Source organism: Schistocerca cancellata, chromosome 6, assembly GCF_023864275.1.
Source record: "Schistocerca cancellata isolate TAMUIC-IGC-003103 chromosome 6, iqSchCanc2.1, whole genome shotgun sequence".
NCBI lineage: Eukaryota > Metazoa > Arthropoda > Insecta > Orthoptera > Acrididae > Schistocerca > Schistocerca cancellata.
This window is the reverse complement of record NC_064631.1, coordinates 323,046,896-323,071,445: the sequence shown is the minus strand read 5'-3', so window position 1 is coordinate 323,071,445 and position 24,550 is coordinate 323,046,896. Positions and strand designations below refer to the sequence as shown.

At 42.0% G+C, this 24,550-nt stretch overlaps 1 protein-coding gene across 1 annotated transcript in view; it reads right to left on the bottom strand.

The window, feature by feature from the left end:
* Window positions 1-24,550, bottom strand: part of LOC126088311 (neuronal acetylcholine receptor subunit alpha-7-like) — a 352,782-nt gene that overhangs the window by 313,221 nt on the left and 15,011 nt on the right. The window contains exons 2-4 of the mRNA XM_049906442.1: window positions 23,853-24,110; window positions 5,221-5,358; window positions 3,786-3,830 (exon numbers count right to left, since the gene is read on the bottom strand). Of these exons, the coding sequence (XP_049762399.1) occupies window positions 3,786-3,830; window positions 5,221-5,358; window positions 23,853-24,110 (441 nt within the window). The remainder of the gene's footprint in view (window positions 1-3,785; window positions 3,831-5,220; window positions 5,359-23,852; window positions 24,111-24,550) is intronic.

Below are 24,550 nucleotides of genomic sequence, written 5' to 3'. Positions count from 1 at the left end.
TAATTTCATGTTGTGTTTCTGGATGATTCCGTCATCAGAACTGTGGTATGAAAGATCCGATGCAAGACAAGATATTAACAGGCATACACTAAAAAACGCAGTGAAGCTGAGAAACGTATCAGTCAATGTCAATGCACACTACGCTGTCGCCTGTAAAAGAAGTACATGTATTATTTAACCATACTATGCAGTATATAAATGTTTTATTAATAAAATAATCACATTGCAACAAGGCTGCAGATACTATATTCGAAGCTGTTAGATTGTGAAACAGCGTAGCACATAAATTCCTTCCAAAACGCTAAAAGCAATGTTAGGTGGCAGATCAAAACGACAAACAGCTGAATAAACATGAGCCTTAAAATGTAGAAGGAAAGCAGCGCGGACACTTAGTGTGTGTGTACAAGGGAGCAGTGCCAGTGATGCCCTGTTACCAGGTAACGCTTGCAGCATCGACATCGGTCATTACAATTTCTCCACAACAATAATTATAGTTAAAAATTCCTTTCTGCAAGGCCATAGCTGCAGTGCTTCAGCCTGCTGTGACTAAACCCACAAATATTGTACATGTTCACTACGCCAGTTTCAATGAAAAATGTAAATAACAGTATATGCGAGTTACATTGTCTGCACACAATAGTGCATAACAGTCAAAATTTCAACCAATCCCGAGAGACGTTTTTTTTTATCAATTTCACTGTCATATACTGTTGTTTAAATAGTTGGTTGAATTTGGGATATTGAACAGCCCCTTATTCGCTATATGTGTGGGTTTACCCCTGAAGCATTGCAAATACGGCTTTTTTTTGGTAGGAAGTTTTAACTACAATTACTGACAGTCTGTGCAGCGTAACTGTAATGGCCGATATCGATGTTACAAGCATTACCAGTTATCAGGGCATAACTGGTTGTGCTGCCTTGTAAGAACACTTTAACTGTCTGCTCTCCTTTCCTTCCACATTTTAAGGCTCATATTTATTGAGCTGTTTGTAATTTTGATGTACCACTTAAAACTTCTTTTAACGTTTTGGATAAAATTTATGTACGGAGCTGTTTCGACTTGAGTCACTTCTGATGTTCAGAATGTAGCAGCTTGGAATGTAATAACTGCAGCCTTGTTCAAGGTGGTTAATTTAACAGCACACCTTTTATATACAGCATAGCATGTATGTTAAAAAAGGCAAGTACTTCTTGAAACAAGTGTTGTATAAGTTTGCGATTGTCATAGGCGTACTGCCACTAAGGCCACCTACTGGTAAAACTGTTTACTTTGTGCCACTTCGAACTGGTTGTGTTATTTTGGGCACTGATGGTGTTTCGGAGTGGAGTATGAGGCAACGACGGACAACACGCAGTTTCTCAGCTTCACTACATTGTTGCAATGCACGTGTATGCCTCTCCACATCGTGATCTGTATTGTGTGTTTCATACCACATGTTCTATGATGGGACTATTCCGAAACACGTAATGAGATGATAAATAAAAAAATGTATTGGTGACTAAGATGAGTGTACTGCCATTTATTGTTCAATGTCTTCGCATTACTCTGAGGCGCTTGAGAAGTCACAGTGCACACAGCACTTTCGTACTGCACATATCCGTCCATCACTAATATCAGCCCTTCAAGTGCTGTTAGCCTATGGTGTAACTTGACTCATAAGTCAATATCGCTAGCATGAATTGCGACAGACGAGGGTGGGAGGATTTCACATGTCTATGATATCGACTGAGATTGCAGAGTGCAGTATGAATCTTGGTATTCCAAATAAAACAGCGATTTTTGTCGACTCTCCGAAATCCGATAATAGTTTCGTATGCATATTTAGAAGCAATGATATACCAGTTTCTAACATTAAACCGATCTCTGTTGTCAGCGGAAATTGGTGTTATCATACGTAACTGTCATGTCCGGCTGACGGGGACTGAACTAAGAGAACCTAATTACAAATTCGTAAACCTTTTTAGATACGTTTAACGACATGTGCAATATAAGGGACATCCAAGTTATGTTGTGTATTTTAATAATAAAATTTACCTTTTTATGAGTATCAGTAATACTTGTCCCATAATATTGTGTGTGTGTGTGTGTGTGTGTGTGTGTGTGTGTGTGTGTGTGCGTGTGTGTGTGAGTGTAGTGAGTGAGTGTGTGCGCATGTGTGTGGTGGAGACCACAATACCGAGCGCCCAAAAGTATGTTTTCTTCGTGCGTACGGCGGAATAGGACTTTTTTTTTCCCTCGGATAGTTCGCCAATGGAGCAGGAAAGGGTGTTGGTGAGAGGACAGGAACCTAAGCCTTCGAAATGCACACTACAAAGGCTCTCTAATTACATAACTATATGAGAGATTGAGACCCTGTTGAGAATGAAGAGCTGCACGGACGTAGTGTCATTAAAGACATAGTCAATGATACTCGAAACGTAGGCTTATTTTACATGACGCTGTTCCGAAACAAGAGGAGTAATCAACGCGGGTAGACTCTCGTCGCCAAAACTTCAAACATGAAGCTGGCTGAGATCGCTGTAGTGTGTTCATTCGGGGATAGTTATTTCTATAAAGGGAATTTCGGACATGCAGGATATCTTACTTAGAAAAGACGTTAATTAATTCCCGACAGAAAACCGCGGGAAGCAGAGGTCGTCCCTCCTTCGAAGCTTCACTAAGCGTTGCAGGCTAAGCAACTACAGGCCTATAGTTACACTACTTTCTTAACTCCCATGCAGTAGGTGTACGACTAGTCTTGAACTACAAATGCATGCCATATTGCTGCTACTTACCTCAGGTAATACACTACAGATATTTACAATACTATATACAAAGTAAAACTTGCAGAACAGAAATATACATCTACAGTTTTAATCAGATATGTATTGATTATTTTTATCGCTTTGTGTTCTTTGGTTTATAGCAGAGGTATTTAAAGTTTGTTTATCTCATTTCATCTTAGATACATACACGAGTCTTCTTTAAAGTCTTTCTTAAAATAAGACTTTTAGAAACCCTTTATTTTTTACAGGGATATTTAAAATTATCTTTCAGTTCAGAATTTTTCTTAACGCCCATCCCATGAAACGTAGTGTTTGCCAGTTCACGAAAAGGCTTCCCAATACCTGAGTAATGTTAAATTGACGACCTACTACATTTTTTAATCAAACCGCATCAACGGATATTTTCTACGACTTTACAGAAATGAGTGTGAAAATTGTATTTTTTCTTATTAAACACATATTATTGCACCAATTTACTGTCTAAGAGGGGTATAAACGGGTTCTGCGGTGTAGTCTCTAATTTGTGAGTGAATTCACATACTAATGGTTTACACGAAGTTATTTAACCTCTGATTGTCGTTAAAATGGTAATAAATAGAAAAGTGCATCTACATTGCCTAAGTATACAGGAAATTGTAACGAACGAGACATAATTACAAAATGGCGTAAGTTGAAGCAAAATATTAACAATACGACACAGAAATTATATTTGCAAATATCGGACAAGAATGACAAGCTACGTATGTGGAATACTTGGCGTTTCTTTTAATATGTCCATGCAGGTTTCATACGCCAAACAAGTGACTTTTTTCATTCTAACGGTTATATCTCCCAAATAAGTTAAAAGAATAATTTAGGTAGCGAGGATAGAAAAAGTTGTGAATAAGCGAAACACAAACTAGTGGAAAGTCAGTCGTTTTTGACGTTCAGCACATATGAATTAAATTAAAATTTTCGCTTTGCCTCAACTTTTTTTATCCTCTTGTTTAAAAAGTTTCGTTTTGAGTTAATTGACTTACCAGTTTTAACCATATGTTTGTTATTAGAAGCTGATTCTTCTCATCCTATTAACATGCAATGAGAAGAAAATGTGCTTATGTTAGTTTACAATTGTTACAATGCAAACACCAAAACCATACGCATAGACCTTGTGAGAGAAATGTCTGTGAATTTCAAATTGAAAAGCTTCCAGAGATTGAGACCATCTCTCACAAGCTCGACAACACTGAAGCATTGAGACTTGGCAACAAAAATTAATTTCTATTGCCAAGCCTGCATTACCAGCCTCCAAATTTTTTTGTCTTTGCAAATATTGTTTTCGAAAGTGGACAGGGACACAAATCTTTCACGTGAAAGCTCAGCGTCGATCAAAAATTTTGTATAGACAGATTAAAAAACTTGTAGGCCAGTTTTAAAAATCGTTCGGCCAATAGCACAGATAGCCACATTTGCACACGAAACTAAATTTTGTCTTGTTTGCAAATGAAACATAAGTTTTCAGCTTTTGTTCGTTTTGAAAAAAGAGAGGCTGAATTTTCATGAATGTTCGAGGAGTAATATCGGAGATCGTGACTGTTGCCATTTACGGTAGCTCTGAAAGGATTTAACAATAGCATAAGCTTTAACGTTTATTGCATCGCTTAGACAGGAAATATAGGATTTTAGTTTGTTCACAATTTAACTAAGTTGTACCATCTAGTTTCGTGAGTAATAGAGGCTTATCGCATACATCCCTATACCAACACAGAACTTACCAAATTTAACCAAGCGTTTGTGGTAAGGATTTGGTTCTTTTCATCCTGTAGAGGAAAATTATTATATCGTTAAAGTTATATTGAAAAAGGCAAAAAGAGAAAAGTTCTTTTCTCCACGATGGCAGACAGATGTCTGCTGAAGTACTCTAAACAGCAAAAATTACAGCATTATTTCCAAAAATTAATTTATTTATAATTTTCTGTTATTTAACTCGAGTACTCTTTCAGACTAGTTTTAGACAATATGTCTTAAGTAACATGGATATATCAATACAAAATATATACAACTGATTCATCTGGTAACCAGTGCAGTTTCGTTGTCTGTCGAAAGACCACGAGAGCGACGCATTTAAGAACACAGATCTTCTATTCACTGTCAAAAATTCAGTTGTAAAACATGAAAACATCGTAACACATTTAAATAACAGGACTAATGTTCTAAATCAGTTATTTGTAATATGAAATAAATCATATTATGGAATTGAGAAAAACGCATGATAAAAGAAAAACTAAATATTTCGGGTATACTCGATACAAAACGTAATAAGTGCTGTTGTACAATTGGCTACGAAAAGGTACACAAGCGAATTTAATCAAAGCAAAGTATAATATTTTGGGCATCAAAATAATAAGTACAAATCACACAGCGTGACTTGCAGAAAGTGGGATTAGTTTCGGGACTGGGGAAACAGACACTCACCACGTCGATGATCTGCATGAGGGTCAAACCAAAACTTAGCTGTAGTGGATCGGACTCATTGGCGACGGGCCGCTCCAGGACGTTGTAGTGGTCCAGCAGGGTGTGCAGCAATCGTTTCTCGTGGGGCCCCTGGAGTGACTCTGGAAATAAACAAGCAAGGCGCCGAATTAGACCCAAGTCGTCTAGGAAGCAGACCAAATAGCAGCAGCGTCTCAATAACGCTGATGGCGTATACAAAAATGTCTTTGATTAAAAGAATCACAGTTGTGGTTGACCACCTTGCAAAAATATTTCACAACCTGCCAAGCGAAGCAAAAGATGCAATTCTGAGACATAGACGAAGTGGTTAAAATTAGTTAAAAACGGAAAGCAAGGTGCTAAATCGACTATTTGCTCAGTAACTAAATATCGGTGGTAGTATTAGACTTTTTGCAATACATTGACGTTGTTAAGCGTTTTGTTTACAATTATCAGGTGCCAGAAGATGGTGCACATAAATAAAAACCAGCAGCACATGTCAGTAAAGTTTATACAGCAGCTGATGGGGTACAAACATTTCTGTCTTCAATGATCTGCTGTGTGCCCACATCAGAACATTTCTAGGCAGTATTAGGCATAATATAATGATACTACCGTATACTTTAACTGGGAGAAGTTTGGTGAATATAGATGAAAACGTAGCGAATATGGAAATGTGAGATCCGGAAAATTAGAAAAGAATTTGTCACTGTCACATTTCAGTACACTAAGCTGATTATTCTTCTTGACTATCTGATTTTCTGTCATCTGCACTTGGGAGTCCTCAAAAGTGACCTCAGTAGATCTTTCTACTTTCGCCATGTGCCGACAATCCAAGATGGTCATGGCTTTAATCATGTTACTCCTTGGCCGAATGCCTAATTTATCCATTATTTTAGTTCTGCTAATCAAACCAACATTGAAACATACACACATCAAAAAAGGTTTTAAATCGCCTCGGTTACAAGAGTTCCGTAACCTCTACAGAAAATTGGAATAGAAATCAACATAAACATCATTTCCGCCCCTTTTATTGCTCATGAAAACCACCATACAGCGAGACCTTCAGAAGTGGTGGTCCAGACTGCTGTACACACCGGTACCTCTAATACCCCGTAGCACGTCCTCTTGGTTGATGCATGCCTGTATTGGTCGTGGCACACTATCCACAAGTTAATCAAGGCAATGTTGGACCAGATTGTCCCACTCTTCAACGGCGATTCGGCGTAGATCCCTCAGAGTGGTTGGAGGATCACGTCATCCATAAACAGCCCTTTTCAATCATTCCCAGGCATGTTCGGTATAGTTCATGTTTGGAGAACATGCTGGCCACTCTAGTCGAGCGATGTCGCTATCCTCAAGGAAGTTATTCACAAGATGTGCACGATGGGGTCGCGAAATGTCGTCCATGAACACGAATGCCTAGCCAACATGTTGCCGGTATGGTTGCACTATCGGTCGGAGGATGTCATTCACGTATCGTACAGCCATTACAGCACCTTCCATGGCCACCAGCGGCGTAAGTCGGCCCCACACAATGCCACCAAAAAAAAGGGGAACCTCCGCCTTGCTGCACTCGCTGGACAGTGTGTCTAAGGCGTTCAGCCTGACCGGGTTGCCTGCAGACACGACTGGTTGAAGGCATATGCGACACTCATCGGTGAAGAAACGTGATGCCAATCCTGAGCGGTCTGTTCGGAATGTTTTTGCTCCCATCTGTACCGCGCTGCATGGTGTCGTGGTTGCAAAGATGGACCTCGCCATTGACGTCGGTAGTGAAGCTGCGCATCATGTAGTCTATTGCACGCAGCTTGAGTCGTAACACGGCTTCCTGTAGCTGCACGAAAAGCATTCTTTAACATGGTGGCGTTGCTTTCAGGATTCCTCCGAGACATAATCCGTAGGTAGCGGTCATCCACTGCAGTAGTAGCCCTTGGGCGGCCTGAGCGAGGCAGTTACTGTCTCTCTGTATGTCCTCCAACTCCGATAAATATCACTTTGGATCGCTCCGAGGTGCCTGGACACTTCCCTTATTGAGAGCCCTTCCTGGCACAAAGTGACAATGCGGACGCGATCGAACCGCGATATTGACCTTCAAGGCATGGTTGAACTACAGACAACACGAGCCGTGTACCTTCTTCCTGGTGGAATGACTGGAAATGATCGGCTGTCGGACCCCCTCCATCTAATAGGCGCTGCTCATGCATGGTTGTTTACATCTTTGGGCGGATTTAGTGACACCTCTCAACAGTCAAGGGCTGTGTCTGTGATACAATATGCGCAGTCAACGTCTATCTTCAGGAGTTCTGGGAACCAGGGCGACGCGAAACTTGTTTTGATGTGTGTATTATTTCATCCATTATCTTTGTTTTCAGAATTTTCCACGTTTTTTATACCCGCTGCCATACACAACTGTCGAAACATTCGTTATGGTTTTGAATGAGGCCATGTAGACATTTACCAGATAATATACTGGCTTTATTGCTTCCAGAACAATGGCGGACATTGTATGCCCATGACTGTATTCCTTATCCGCTTCCACAACGAGCTCTCCCCGTTCACCATGTTCTAGTCTGTGCAAGTTTTGTGGTACCAGGTTGCGCAAGTCATTTTACTAATGTTCTGCAGACCCACCAAATTTTCTTTGCATTGTTAGTCCCTAATTGTACCATGGTAACACACAAACAGAAAGTGGAAATACATTACGTTAGAAAAAACAACATTAATAAAAGAAAATGTAAAAAAATGAGAATCTGTCAACGAAAACATCTTACGTGTCTGGCACGATCCCATCCACTGCTTAAATTTTAAGGAGGTATCGTCAACAGTGGCATCTTAAAACTTCCGGTAGGGGATGTCACCCTAGTTCTGCCGACGGCCTTGATAGAAGAGGGCGAAGGAGCGGATAGAGGTGGCAGCAGTCTTCTTTCCGTTGGGATAGGAAACTTTCACTAAATGGAGGAAGAACCAGCAATGATCAACGGCATGAGGATGTAGAGGGCAATCGAAGCCACTGCAATGAAGACAAGTAATGTGTGTCCATAGGACATGTAGCCTGTAATTGATGAAAGTGTCTTGATGATTTCTCTACTGCCAAAAGCTGCCGGATTAATCTCCCATTCGGATATCCGGGACGGGACTGGCTAAGGGGAAGGGGCTTTGAGAAATAGATGATATAACAAACGAAGGAGTATCATTCTACAACTCGGCACAGGGAATGTCAGAACTTTGAACGTGGAAGCTACAAAACCTGAAAAAGGGAAATGAAAAGGCTCGATCTAATTATAGTGAACGCCGGTGAAGTGAAATGGAAAGAAGAATTTCTGGTCATATGAGTACTGGTTCACATCAACCGCAGAAAATATTGCAACTGGAGTGGGATTCGCCATAATCAGGGAGCCAGGGCAGATGGTGAGTTGTTTTGAACAGTTCAGTGACAGAACTGTTATCCGCCCTCTTCTGCCAAGGCCGTCGGCGGAAGTAGGGTGACATCTCCTACGGGAAGAATACAGAACAAGCCGACCCCAAAAACAATTGTTCTTGTATGAGATATATGATTATAAGGCTTATGCAGAAGAAGATATAGATGCCGATCACAATTTAGTAATGATGAAGAATCACTGTGTAAAGAAGTGCAATACCGAACTGCTGAAGAGGATGTGCGTGCGAAGCTCTCTAGCCTGCACATCGAAGAATTACTGTTGGAAATGAAACAAAGGATCAAGAGTGGGGCTACATTTGAGGGTGAAATGAAATTAATCACATGGTTCACTGAAAATGAAGCAGAATTGCGGGACTGAATAGAAAGAACTGTCTCATAATATGGTTGAGAGCAGAAGAAATGCGAAAGTAATGAAGAGCAGCAAAATTGTGATTATCGATAAAGTTAACTTCCGAATTTGGAACCACGAAGTTGACGGCATTAAAGAATTCTGCTACCTTTGAAGCCAAAGCAGAAACGACGGAAGAAACAAGCAGGATATAAAAAGTAGGTTATGACAGCGATGGCAATAAAAGTCTACTGTTGTCACACATAGGCTTTAATGTGAGGAAGAAATTTCTCAGAATGTATGTTTGAAGCACAGAATTTCGTGGTGGTGAAACGTGGACAGTGCGAAAACCGGAAACGAAGAGAAATGAAGCGCCTGAGACGTGATGCTACAGAAGAATGTTGAAAACTAGATGGACCGTTAGGAAATGAGGAGGTCTTCCACAGAATCGGCGAAGAAAGGAACATACGGCCAACACTAGAAGGATAAAGGGACAGGATGACAGGAGATGTGTTAAAACATAAGAAAATAATTTCCTTGGTGCTAGAGGGAGATGTAGAGGGTAAAAACTGTAAGGGAAGACAGGGATTTAAATGCATCCAACAAGTAATTACGAGCTTAAAGTGCAAGTGCTGCCCTGAAATGAAGAGTTTGAAACAGGAGAGGAATTCGTTGTGGGCCACATCGAACCAACCAGAAGACTGATACTGTAGTAATGGACACCACGTATACGGTTCAGCTGAAGAGGAATCGAGATTTCTAAAAAGACTAATCGCAGTTGTTGGACACACGTAAATAAAAGGAAGGTAACTGCGAAGAAACCTTGGGTAACAGAGGAAAAACTTCAACTGTTTATAGAAACAAAAAAGTGCAGAAATGCTATGTAAAGGCGTAAATACAACTGTGTAAGTCACTTAGGAATGAAATAAACAGTAAGTGTAAAGAGGCTAAAGGGAAGCGGTAGCAGGCAACATGAAATAGAAACAGAAATGGTCATAGAAAGGATAGATTCAGGAAACAGAAAGGTCAAAACAACCTCCGGCGTAATGAAATGACAAACAGGGGGAGCAGCAATCTGCCGCTATTTTCTGATAATGCTGTGGTGTAAGGGTAAGTGTCGTCGTTGAGAGACTGTAGGAGGATACAAGATGACACAGAAAAATTTTCTAGGTAGTGTGATAAATAACTGTGTGCTCTAAATACAGAAAAATGTGAATTAATGCAGATGAGAACGAAAAACAATCCCGTAATATGAGAATACGGCATAAGTAGTGTAATGCTTGACACAATCACGTCGATAAATTATCTAGGCATAATGCTGCAAAGCGATACGAAACAGAACGAGCATGTAGGGATAGCTGTAGAGAAGGCTTTGGTATATTGGGAGAATACCTCGCATCTGCCCCCCTCCCTCCCTAGAAGATATTCGCAGTTTTTTTTTACTAGTTTACTGTTGTATTTAATAAGAAATGCTGCATGTTTTCTCGGATTGTACAAGTGCATTCTTGTATTTAAAATGTTTATTAAAAGCAGTTTTTCACTGGTTGACCTGAGACTGGATGACCGGCCCCGCCCCCCCCCCCCCCCCCCCCGCCCCACCCTAGTTCAGATCCTGGGTACGCCCTTGCATCGAAGCAATTCAGAGGCGGGCTGCTACATTTGTTACCAGTAGCTTCGATCAACACGCAAGTTTTATGGAGACCCTTCGTGAAATCAAGTGGCAATCCCTGGAAGGAAGGCTACATATTTTTGGCGAAACACTACTGAGAAAATTTCGAGAACGGCATTTGAAGCTGACGGCCGAACGATTCTACTGCCGACAACATACATTCAGCGAAACGGCCACGAAGATCAGATACTAGAAATCGGGGCCCGTACGGATGCGTATAGACAGTTGTTTTTCCCTCGCTCTATTTGCAGGTGGGGCAGGATAAGAAATGAGTAGAGGTACAAGGTACTCTCCGCCACGCACCATACGGTGTCTTGCGGAGTATGAATGTAGATGTAGATGAAACGCTTCAGTCAAGATTGCAAGAGGATTGCCACTGTTAAAAGTAGTGGAAAGAAACTGACTTGGTAGAAAGAGTCCATTTATAGGCCTCTACGAGGGGAAGGAACTATCTGATGACGTAACTGAAGACGAATTGTAAGTCGATGTTAAAGATATAGGGGATACAGTATTATAATCGAGCTTAACAGAGCTCTGGAAGATTTGCCATGAAATAAGGCGAAAGGCATTGACAACAAAAAAGTTTAAATTTATTAAACTTTCTTTCTAACGTTTTTCTTTGGAACCGTCTGCTATGTTACAGAATACACCACGCTTTTCATTGACGGCAAATGCGTTGTGTACAAATTTCGGGTTTGTACTTCGCAATTACATCTCAGAATCTCCATTTCTCTTTTAATGTCACTGTCTTTTACTTAAATTACAAGTATTTGCACAGTGGTTTAGCAGTCTCAATGCCGTAACAAATATTACCATTAGCAGCACTGTTGGTGTCCATGCCTCTTGTAAATTGATGGAGAGTTAAATCATATGAGGTGTTGGACTCTACAATAGCCGTGCCCTCAACAATAAGATTGAAATCTCCATTTAATATTATCTCGTTCCAAATAGAAATTACAAACATTAATAATGCGTTCAGTTGTTTTATAAATTAGTGAAAATCACCAGGCTTAGCTCAGTGGTTTATGAATTTAACTACGAACTTTTTCTGCTTCTTTATCGTTAACTTAAAACGCGGCTCACTTACAAATTTATGACTGCCAATGTATTTAGATTTTTATTCCTTCATAATATAAGTGGCAACCCACCATCAGCTACGGTTTTCAGTGTGGTCCGTGCTCCTTGAATACATATACATCTTAAGATAAATTCGTAATACTACGTGGGCACAGCGAAACGAAACAAAACTACACAATCACGCTTAGTAACTACAGCCAGGCGGCCATGTTGCCACACACGAGCGATTTATCGCATACGTCTCATCAAATTGCTTGGGAATTGCGAGAGATCGATCGCTGCTGCCTGCAGTGCACTTCGAACTTTGTTAACGTATTAGAATAACGGGTAAATTATTTATCAGCTTCTAATTAGCTTGGAATCAAGGTAGCAACATTCAGATGAAACAGGGGAGAAAATCAATGAAGAACAAAGTGCCTAAAAAACCAGATACATAACTTTTATTTACTGTGAGTGCGATCTCTAGAATAAATTACGGCGGCCCGACCAGATGAAGTATTGTCTGTTCTTTTCTAAAGAGTCACAGCGCGGCGACTGTCGATAGTCGCTGTTTCAGTAAAACTCGAAAGATGTGTATCTCACCGGAACGACATTCACTTGCTTCCGATCGCTACCAACTTTATCTCTGATAGTCTCCGTAAGCGCATCTTTACACAGATGGTTGCGGAACCTCGGCTGTTCAACTTAAAATGTCGAACCAAAACCCCTTCAGCCGTCCAAATTTCCACTTATTTTATTTGAGTAACCAGTTTCAGCGCTACATTCCGATTTCTCCAGGCCCCCTGACAGACGTGTAGGAAGAATTCCACTCCTGTTCCAATCAAAACAAGGGCCAGCATTCAGTGACTGGTATGAGTAGATCGTAACACAGCGATCCCGTCTGTCATCATTTGCCGGTCGGTAGTTGTCCCATTTGATCTTGGAGAACACGTTTCACAATTATATTTATTATTAAATGCCATGATTAATCATAATCATGTCGTGTAGATAGTATCAACAGAAGTCGCCAGGCTGTGCAATAGCTGAAAGGTGAAGCAGAACCCGTGATTTCTCTCGCTGTGACTTAACAGTGATCGAGCTGTTCGAGTCTTGTTCAAGCACAGACTATCCCGTTAGTCCTCCCGTGGCCACAGCTAGTACATTCGCCGGCCGCAAGGAGCCTGGTGGCGCGCACGCTCGCCATGGTACGGCAAAGCGCGGACCTCGTTAAGCCTGCGAGGCCGAGTGGCGCCCGCGGCTGTCTGCTCGTCACCTTATCTCCGGCTCACAGTCCAGGGAGCACGCCGCAGCCTGGCCCCGCGTAAATTAAACTTGAAGCCGGAAATTACTTGTGACCCGGCGGCTTGTTTGCGTAATTTATAAGCCCCGCCACGTCGGCGCGGCGTTTCCTAGAGCGCGCACGCGCAGCGCCGCGCTGCGGATAATTGGGCAGGTAATGGCGTGCAAAGAGCGCGCTGCACTGGTGGTGGGGGCAACTGGGTGACGGGGTGGGGGTAGTGCAGCGCAGTATGCGCCCAGATTAATGAGCGCAAGACGCTGACTGTTAATGGAGCCTAATGCCTTCTACCTCCATACGGGGAAGATAACGCATCTTTCAACCTGGCAGTGTACAGACGAGCAAACGCCGCATTGTGAGGCTGTGCGACGTCACTCATATTCCGGAACTACTCATATTCGGGGAGGTTTCAAACAGGATTGCTTGCTGTCTCCGGTGACGTTTCATGCTAGACGACATCTTCAACACTTTCGGCTGCACGAGTTTTAATTATCACTTCGAAACAACCAGTGTATTTGTTTGTTTGTTTGCAGGCTCACGTCAGCTGTCGTGATCGTGTATTATTTCTGAAGTCAACATCACTTTTTCTCAACAGATGCTAATCGCACAGGTGTGACTGAGGTATCGTTGGAAATGTTTGTTAAATCGTTCTGACACTGCTTACGGATTTTGTGCTAAAACTTACAAATGGTTCAAATGGCTCTCTGCACTATGGGACTTAACATCTGAGGTCATCAGTCCCCTAGAACTTAGAACTACTTAAACCTAACTAACCTAAGGACATCACACACATCCATGCCCGAGGCAGGATTCGAACCTGCGACCGTAGCGGTCGCGCGGTTCCAGACTGAAGCGCCTAGAACCGATCGGCCACTCCGGCCGGCCTAAAACTTACAGTCTGCGGAAAATTTTAACATAAAAGAGAGTTTTAACCATCATAGACAAAAGGGCATCATGGATGCCCAGCTTCATATGTATATTTTGCGAAGCTAACTTATTAATCACAAATAAGAGATTATATTTTGACTAAAGTTCAGTCTTGATCACTCATGTATGTTTTAATGATATAGGTTATCTAATATTTCTAAACCTTTTGTAATTTCCAATTGCCTGACTAGACAAACTTTGCACAATTTTGGTAAACATTTTTGGAAAGTAGTGATCAATTAATTGTTATATTTTGACTAAAGTTCAGTCTTGATCACTCATGTATGTTTTAATGATATATACATGAGTGATCAAGACTGAACTTTAGTCAAAATATAACAATTAATTGATCACTGCTTTCCAAAAATGTTTACCAAAATTGTACAAGAGACTCCTTTTTGACATTAACATATTACAAATAACATGTCATTCGTTTTGAAGTACTTATTAAATGCGTGATTTGTACACAGCATTGTCATAGATAATAATTGTGATAACTGCAGTAGTCCATTATCTCTGCCCCTATCCCTTAAATAAAATTAAAATCAAAAAGCATACGAATATTTCATTCTTACGTCAAACATCGTTTACACTTAGGTACTGCAATGCTCTATAAGGAATTTCGTTCAAAATCATGTCCATTGAAATTTACGAGGTGTGTGTCAAAAGTAATGAGACAGACGAGCCGGCCGCTGTGAGCGTGCGGTTCTAGGCGCTTCAGTCTGGAACTGCGCCGCTGCTACGGTCGCAGGCTTTAATCCTGTCTCGGGCATGGATGTGTGGGATGTCCATAGGTTAGTTAGGTTTAAGTAGTTTTAAGTGTAGGGCACTGATGGCCTCAAATTGTAAGTCCCATAGTGCTTAGAGCCATTTGAACTTTTTTTTTTTTTTAAGACGGACGGCACTGCGAGCGATATGGCAACGCTGTTTTCTGTTTGTGTAGAACGGTGTGTTGACCGCTTTCAGGTGGTCAAGCCGAGTTTCAGCTCCGAACAGTCACACGTGATTTCTGTGTTCGATATCAGTGGAGTGGTGTTTTGGTTGCGTGTTACGAAAATGTGACAATGGAATTCTTGAGCAAAGTTAAGCCATCAAATTTTATGTTAAACTTGGGTAATCCGCCAGTGTGACCTTTGAAAAGTTGAAACAAGCGTTTGGGGAATATTCCTTATCAAGGGCGCAAGATTTTTCCTGTCACAAATCATTTTTGGAAGACCGAGAACACGTTGAAGATGAACCTCGCTCAGGGAGACCTTCAACTTCAACAAGTTCAGCACATGTGAAAGGTTTGTGCCGAAATGTTGCCGACAAACCTCACAACTGAGCAGGAGGGCACTCGAAGAAACGTGTGCGTTGATATTCTTGATAGGACTGCCAATGACCACGAATGGTTCAGTCCTGTGGCTCTGAGCACTATGGGACTTAACTGCTGAGGTCATCAGTCACCTAGAACTTGCAGGAAACCTCCCTATCGCCCCCCCCCCCCCAAGATTTAGTTATAAGTTGGCACAGTGGATAGGCCTTGAAAAACTGAACACAGATCAATCGAGAAAACAGGAAGAAGTTGTGTGGAACTATGAAAAAACTAAGCAAAGTATACAAACTGAGTAGTCCATGTGAAAGATGGGCAACGTCAAGGATAGTGTGAGCTCAGGAGCGCCATGCTCCCGTGGCTAGCCGGCACAGCAACTCAGCGTGTTCAGTCAGAGGGTTAACAAAAAAAAAAAAAAAAAAAAAAAAAAAACTTGCGATTAGTAGACGAAAGGACGTGCCTCTCTAATGGAAACCGAAAACATTTGATCGCAAGGTCATAGGTCAACCGATTCCTCCACAGCAAACACGTCTGATATATTCTATACGACACTGGTGGTCTGATGTAATCTATACGACATTGGTGACGGCATGTGCGTCACATGACAGGAATATGTTGTCGATCCACCTAAGTTGTACACTTGGCGAATGGGTAAAAAGATTCTTCTACCTTACCCGATTTAGGTTTTCTTGTGGATGTGATAATCATAAATTAAATAAAGTAAAATAGACTTTTTCCTCGAGTGAAGACTTGAACCAAGGACTTCTCGTTCCGCAGCTGCTCACGCTAACCACGGGACCACGGCACTCCTGAGCTCACACTTTCCTTGATGTTACATATGTTGCGCATGGACTACTCAGTTTGTATATTTTGCTTATTTTTTTCATAGTTCCACACAACTTCTTCCTGTTTTCACGACTGATCTTGTGTTCAGTTTTTCAAGGCCTATCCACTGTGCCAACTTATAACTAAATCTGAGGGGGGTGCGATGGGCAGGTTCCCTTGTTAGAACTACTTAAACCGAACTAATCTAAGGACATCACACACATCCATGCCCGAGGCAGGATTCGAACCTGCGACCGTAGCGGTCGCGCGGTTCCAGACTGTAGCGCCTAGAACCGTTCGGCCACTCCGGCCGGCGGTTCAGTCCTATGATCACAGGTGATGGTGAATCCTGGACTCTTGAGTACAATCTTGAGACAAAGCGGCAGTGTGAGAAGTGGTACACTGAGGGATATACTCGAGCGAAAAAAGCTCGAATGAGCAAATCATACATTACGGGTATAGTGCATAAAGAATTTTTTTCCTTCAGGACAAACCATCAACCATGTGTTTTACAAAGATGTCCTTGAAAGTCCCAGGAAAAAGGTGAATCGAGGGAGGCCGGGCATCGCAGACAAGCGGATACTGTATCATGACAACGCCTCATGTCACGTGGCCACTTCCATCACGGAATTTTTAACCTCAAAAGGCATTCCTGTTGTTCCACAGCACCTTCATTCACCTGATATGAGTCCTTGTGACTTCTTTTCTTTCCAGAGATAGAAAAATGTCTTAAAAGGAAGTTCTTTTGGGACTCTGGAGAACATTCGGAAGAATGTGACAGACGTTTACAGACCCTACCAGTTGAAGCCAATCAGAATTGCTGCCAAAACGGGGAACAACTCCACCAGTGTATAGCCGCCAAGGAGAGCTGCTTCGAAGGGGACAATATTTTTATTTGAAAGAAATAAAACCGTTTGTAGATAAAGAATCAGGCTCGTTATTTTACTCACACAACTTATACAGACAAGGACGTATCAGAAATTCATGATTATTGCTTCACGACTTTCGGTTTATTTTTAAAGACCTTTTCATTCCCACAACTACACTTGTCTCAACGAGTACACTTATTCCAAATGTACTCATTATTTGCAACTATTACAACTGCGAAAGTTTTACACGGGTCCTCTGTTTGTAATTAATGCTCAGCTGAGTGACACCGAGAAATCTGTTGTAATACCACAGATAAACTTCACTCCATCTGATCGAAGCACGCCTTATCAGTTGACAAGAAGACACTTGCCCGTTAAAATTGCATTTGCGATCACTATAAACAAGTCGCAGGGACAATCGCTTCAAAGAGCAGGATTGAATTTATCAAATCCCTTCTTTACACACGGACAACTGTGTGTAGCCTTTTCAACTGTAATTGAATCAACAAACATTCATGTAAAGCCTCAAAGAAAATGAAAAATAAAAAATATACGAAGATTACATTCTTACGTAAAAAATTGTTTACATCGACGTATTGTAATGCTCTGCAAAGAAGAAATTGTTCAAAATTATATACCTGGAAATATATACCCTACAAGGATGTGCCATAAATTCATGATTATTATTTCATGAGCTTCGGTTAGTTTTTAAAGATGTTTTCTCTTTATTCCCACAACTTCCTTTATTCCAACGACTACACTTTATTACAAATACTGTCATTACTTAAAACTATATAAGTGCGAAAGTTTCACACGGGTCCCCTGGTACACAATGCAACCCTACTCCCTAGTATTGTAGTTGATACGGTACTCTGTGTTGCGTCAAAGACTACTGTGTTTTGTTTACAAGAACGTAACACGTATTATCAGCAGCGAATTATTCTTCAGTCATGTCAGATTTTTTCGTTCTGATGATCGTAAGGAGTATATATTGTTGGAGAATAATGTTTGATTATGAAGAAGAAAGACTATTTAGCTATGAGTTTAACGTTCTAGGCCGGCCGGAGTGGCCGAGCGACTCGGTCAGAGGGTTAGCAGCCCTCTGTAATAAAAAAAACTGAGCTAATCGATGAACAACGAACTTAAACGGATGTCTTACGACGTCCGCCCCGAGCAGATGCAACGAACAAAAGCGAACAAAATGAGATAAAAAAAAGCGGTTAAAGGCGCTACATTCTGGAACCGCACGACCGCTACGGTCGCAGGTTCGAATCCTGCCTCGCGCATGGATGTGTGTGATGTCCTTAGGTTAGTTAGGTTTAAGTAATTCTAAGTTCTAGGGGACTTATGACCACAGCAGTTGAGTCGCATAGTGCTCAGAGCCACTTGAACCATTTTTTTAGCGATCTATACGATCCCGCTCACTGAGAAGAAATCACTTGTAGTGAAAATTGTGTGAACAGCAGTCGCATTCCCATTTGTGAAAGGTGAACGTTTCTTAAGCCTGCTGTATTTATTACAACCATTAAGAAATTACAACAGGAAGAAAGATTCAAATGAGTTTAGAATTCTGAGTTTTGCTTCTGCTCACCGAAAATTTGCAAAGGGGAGCTATCTTCTTTTGATATATCGAAATCTGCAAATGTCCAGTTATATTTTTTCCAGGTACACCGAACGCTACTAAGGCATGTGATTGAACAACGCAAATCTTCGCTCTGTTTGCTGTTTACTTAGCAGTGTTAGTCCATTTCATGGATTTTCCGACATACCTCAAGAACCTGGCTTTTTTACTGGGCTCTGCTAAGAGACTCTTACAGATGGCTTTCTGAAAGTAATAATTCCAGTATATAAAACATTTCAGAACTAATTACATTTGTCTCTTAGGTGACATCAAAGTTTCAAAACCGAACCAGAGAAGGGCATACAATTAGTATCCAAATCAAGCTACCTCCTTAGTGGCTGGACTCCACTTTGTAAGGATTTTTCCAGTGAGTCAGTCTGACATCTGCACTATCTCATGGGTAGTTTCATGTGGTCTTTCCGCTTGAAATCGCTCCGCAGACATTTGCCGGGATGTTTAATGGATGGGGGTGCTTCCAGTGCTTGTTCGGCATTCGTGTCATCTTACAAAAAGGGTCTTTTTGTCTGTCTATCCGCTATGCGTTACATTTCTTTATCTTGAGGATCAATTGACAATCCCTGCACCATGCACCGATCCTCTGCAGCTCGTCTTGCATTTCACTACAATTCTCTGCGTTGTGACTCCTGTGTATGCAGCAGCATCATCTTATGACCTCATGCAGCTTGTGGCGTTACACAGTATGTCACGTACACAGCGTGTGTCACTGTTATGGGTACAAACGAAACTCCAAGTAAAGGACAATGAAACAAGGAACTAATCCCAATAAACCTAGCTGCGGGACCCAATCGTCACCCCGATACGACGTATTACGACAAAGTACATGAACACATTGCAACGGAGTTTCCGAAGATTTAAACGCAGATATGCATTGAGGACAAACACATTACATGCGTTCCACATAGTCACCGTTCGTGAGAAGGCAGGCCACAGCACGCCTCATTGCCGATGCCCACACATGTTCAAAAAGTCCAGACGTATTCTGCACTCATTGACAGCGATACACAATGTATTTCCGAAGTTCACCCACGCTATCAACAGGGCTGGAAGCTTTTAAATGTCACCACCTAAGAAAAATTCCGACTAGTTGAAATCAGGGGACGTGTGAGACGATATTTCCGAGCCACAAGCGATACACTTGTTGCCGAAACGTTGAAGTACTTAGGAATCCGGAAGGATGATAAAATCAACCGACGACGGTTTTTAGCAGCGTCTCAATTTTCGTGTTCCGGAATAAAACTATCCTTAGACGTTAACAGTGTTGTAACATTGGCATGACTGCAACTGTGCACACGACGTGCAGGCGAAACCATTGGTTTTCGGACCTACATTTATTAGGATTTTTGTTTGTTTCATTATCCCCTACTCGCCACTTTCGTTTGTGTCTATAATACTCAAATACTCTGCATAAATAGCAAGTAGTAATATATCGCTCCCCTGGAAAACACCTGAAATTCCTGTTTAAGTCTGAAGACTTCTCTCCTTTAAGAATGAAGTGCTGTTCTATTTGCTACAAACTCTTCACTCCTATCAAAAAAACTGGTGCCATCTCCAAAAGCTCGTATTTTGTTCATTAGTTGACAGTCCAAAAGCCGCATCGAACGCTTTCCAGGTGTCAAGGAACACGGTACCAAGCTGTGAGCGTGTGTTTACTGCCTTCCGAATGTCATAGGCCAACTGAAAGACCTGGGTTCCACATGATTGCAGTTGCCGGAATCAATGTTTATCCCTACAGAGAAGGTATTTTGTCTCCATAAAGATCGTAATAAGCGTGCATAAAACTTATAATGTTCCACAGCCAAACTACGTCGCGCATAGGCCTATAGTTGTACTGCCTCCGGATCACGCGGTCCCCGGGCTCGATTCCGGGCCGGGTTGGGGATTTTCTCCGCCCGGGGACTGGGTGTTTGTGTTGTCCTCATCATTTCATCATCATCATGAAAGTGTCTAGATTGGACTGAGTAATGATTGGGAATTTGTACGGGTGCTGATAACCGCGCATCGTCATTATATAGTTGTACACGTCTGTTCAGCGATCTTCTTGAAAACAGGAATGATCTGTGCATTATTCCAGTCACTAGGATACTTCATCTACATCAATATTTCGCAAGCCATCTGACGACCTATTATAGAGTGTATGTCTGGTACCATTAACTGATCTCCCCTTCCCTACAGCACTCGTGAATGGAGGGTGAGATGAATGATTACCGGTAAGCCTTCGCATTAGCTCTACGTTCTCGAATTTTCTCGTCGTGGCTATTTCGATGGAGGAAGTAATATGTTGTCTGACTCTTACCAGAAAGTACTCTCTCGAAATTTCGACAGCAAAACTCTCAGTGGTTGTTGATTGATTTGGGAGAGGGGACAACATCTCAGTGACGCACAACGCCCCTCTTGTCGCGTCTACAAATGGTGTTTGTTGGGTAACTCTGCAACGGTCTCGCGTCGACTAAAGCATTCCCTGACGAAACGCGCCGCTCTTAGGTGGATCTTCTCCCCCCCCCCCCCTTCTTCTCTCTCGCTCACACACACAGACACACGCACACCCACCCACGCACCCACCCACCCACACACACACACACACACACACACACACACACACACACACTTCCATCAGTCCTACCTGGCACAAATCGCAGTGCTTCGTCCCTCGAACGACCTACGATAGACTGCTGAGCAAATTCTTTCGCAGCTCCATCTAGAATCATTTATGTAAAGGGTTGCGGGGTATCCTGCTTAAGCTAGACGTGCTTCACTTTTTACCCTCGTGTCTGGAGAAATATATACCAGTCCGACCGGTCTCGCCTTTGTTAGGATTTTAGCACTGAATTAGAGAATGCACGACAAAGGCGTGTATGTATGTGTGTGTTTGTTGTTTGTCTTATGTAGTGTCCGATGTGTTACTTCGTGCTCCGAACGAACCTGACACTCGTCGCAGCCACACTAAGGGTGTTCTGTTTCGTAAACACTCAGTGGACAAAGAAGCGCACTAAATTCAAATCCCCACAATGAAAAAAATAATGGTGCTGCTGTGTAATTTAAAACTGTACCGTTAAGAATACCACGAAATTATTTCCAAGAAAAATAACGTTCTTGTTAAAGTGAGTTCAAACGAGAAATGTGAATACTTTACTACATATTATTGGTATTTCTTCGTAATTCTAATGAAAATGATCAAAGTTACTAAACAACATTTCGTTTTACATCCCAGAACAATACTGCTTTTTTTATTTTGCTCAATGAAGAACTTCTGGTTTATTTTTACATAAAATCGTACTAGAAATATGACATCAATTAAGAAGACTGAGCACTTAGTTACTGTCATATCGCCAACATATAAATCTGTTTCCTGATATTTTTTTTAGGTTAAACACTTTTAAGGTTGGTTTTTCAAAAAACAGACTGTAAATGATTATTTATGAAGTATTGAAAATACCTAACTGACTCTGTCTCCATTTAAAATAAGTAAAACGACTTTTAGGGCAAAACGTCCGGCTAAATACAGGGTGGCGCACGAAATGTGTTACCAAATGTTTCTTTCACAGTTTACGACGCACATTAGATTTCCCGCTGGGATCTCTACAGAAGTACCAGCAGAGCTTGGAAAAACAAATGAGTTATGAAATGACGTGTAATTCACGATACTGCTGCTAGGAGACTAGTAAGCAGCAATGGCTGACAATGGAAGACTGACGACACAGCAACGACTGGCAATTGTGTTGCTTTTTCATGAAACGAAAAGCCTTGTTGTGACTCAGAGGCGTTTTCGACAACAGTTTAACACACCATGGGTCCCTTGCAAGAAGACGATCCACAGGTTGTACGATAAATTTGTACAGGAAGGAACGGTATTGGAAGCGAAGCGACCTCGGCCTAGGACTGTTTGTTCGCCGGAGAATATTGAAGCGGTACGAGTTGCTGTACATAGAAGTCCCTCGAAATCGTGTAGAAAGGTAGCAGTGCAACTGGGAATATCCAGACGCTCCGTTCAACGCATTCTTAAAAGCGACCTCCATATGTACCCATACAAGATGACCTGTGCACAAAAGCTCACTGAAGAATACAAGCAGCAGAGACTACTGTTTGCTCAGTGGGCGGAGGATAGGGAAGAAACTCTCAACAACGTTTGGCTTTCAGACGAGGCGCATTTTCATTTAGACGTTGTGGTTAACAAACAAAGTGTACGCTTTTGGGCCACTGAAAACCCACAAGTGCTTCATGAACGATAACATTATGCTCCGAGGATTACAGCGCGGGCAGCAATTTCCAGTCACGGACTTATTGGACCCTTTTTCTTTGAAGAAACTGTGAACAGCGAGCGTTATTTGAGCATGCTTCGCAATAGCTTCATTCCACAGCTTCTTGCTACTGCCTTGCCCTTCAACACGCAGTGGTTCATGCAAGATGGAGCAAGGCCACATACTGCAAACCCTGAGTTGGAGTTTTTACACGAGCATTTCGACATGCGGATCATTTCACTCAGATTTCCAGGTCGCTTCAAATTGGTCCCCCAATAGTCCAGACCTCAAACCATGTGACTTTTTTCTTTGGGAGGTACCTAAAGGAAAAAAATTTCCCGAAACGTCCACGTGATTTATTGGAACTCAGAAGACTTATTCTTCAAGCTTTCAGTGAAATTACGGAAGACATGTACCGTAGGGTAATCACTAACTTCAGTGTTCGTTTGAAGGAAGTTAGGAAACGAAATGGTGGACATATTGAGCATGTGCTGAGTTACAACAAATCTCCATGGACAGTTCTTCATTGCAGTATATGTTCCTTTCAGATTGTACTGACAATAAAGCTTATATTCAAAAACAAAATGGTAACAGCCGGTTCTAGGCGCTACAGTCTGGAACCGAGCGACCGCTACGGTCGCAGGTTTGAATCCTGCCTCGGGCATGGATGTGTGTGATGTCCTTAGGTTAGATAAGTTTAATTAGTTCTAAGTTCTAGGCGACTGATGACCTCAGAAGTTAAGTCGCATAGTGCTTAGAGCCATTTGAGCCAAAATGGTAACACATTTCGTGCGCCACCCTGTATAATTCCTAGTTTGGTTTTTCTGTTTACGGACCTGGCAACCCTTTATAGATATACTACCGGGTCCAGTCGCCTTTCCTCTGTTGAGCACTTACAGGTATTTTTCTGTTCAGAAATTACTTATTCAGCATCTGCTATTTTGACGTTCGTGCAAGGAATGAGAGGAGAAACCTCTATATGTTATTCGTTAGTGAAACAATTTTCCGGTACCAACAATTCTAGGACCAGCCAGTGTGGGATAAACGTGTGATGTGGCAGCAGCACGCCCCCGCCGGCGGCTGCTAGAATCTGGGTCAGAGGCACAGCTGGTGTCGCGGCACAAACCTCTCTGTGGCGGGCTTCCGCCATCGATCGCGAGGGCCGACAAAATACAGAGCGGCCCAGCCGATGGTTGAGGCGGCGCGCAATGCCTGCCCGGCCCAGGAGACCAGGGAGTCGTGTCTCGCGGTCGATGCCGCCGATTGGTGGCTGTACACACATCAACTTCAGTTTAACTCGGGAGTAAACATTGCTTATAATGTTCCTCCGAGTCCTTTTTACCTCTATACTATCACGTCCTGACCGATATATACGCGTTTGTTACGGTAAGTTTGTGCTGCAGCTTCCCAGTTCGCACGTTGCTCTCTTGAGAATTTAACCGGCAGTTGCGCTATTCTTCCACCCTCTGGGATTCACAACAGGCGAGGATTAGGTTACATCTGGTGGCGTAGAACCATACATCGCCCATACAGAATCAAACAGAAGTTAGCTTCATACAGGAGGTGAATCATAGCTCCTTCGTAGCAGATGTCGTTCATGTGAGCCAGCTTACGTACGCTATTGTAAAATTAATCCGGCGTTTGCCATATAGCAAATGGAGCAAAACTTTATCCAGTATAGCTAACAACAGTGTAAATTGCAGCCTAAAA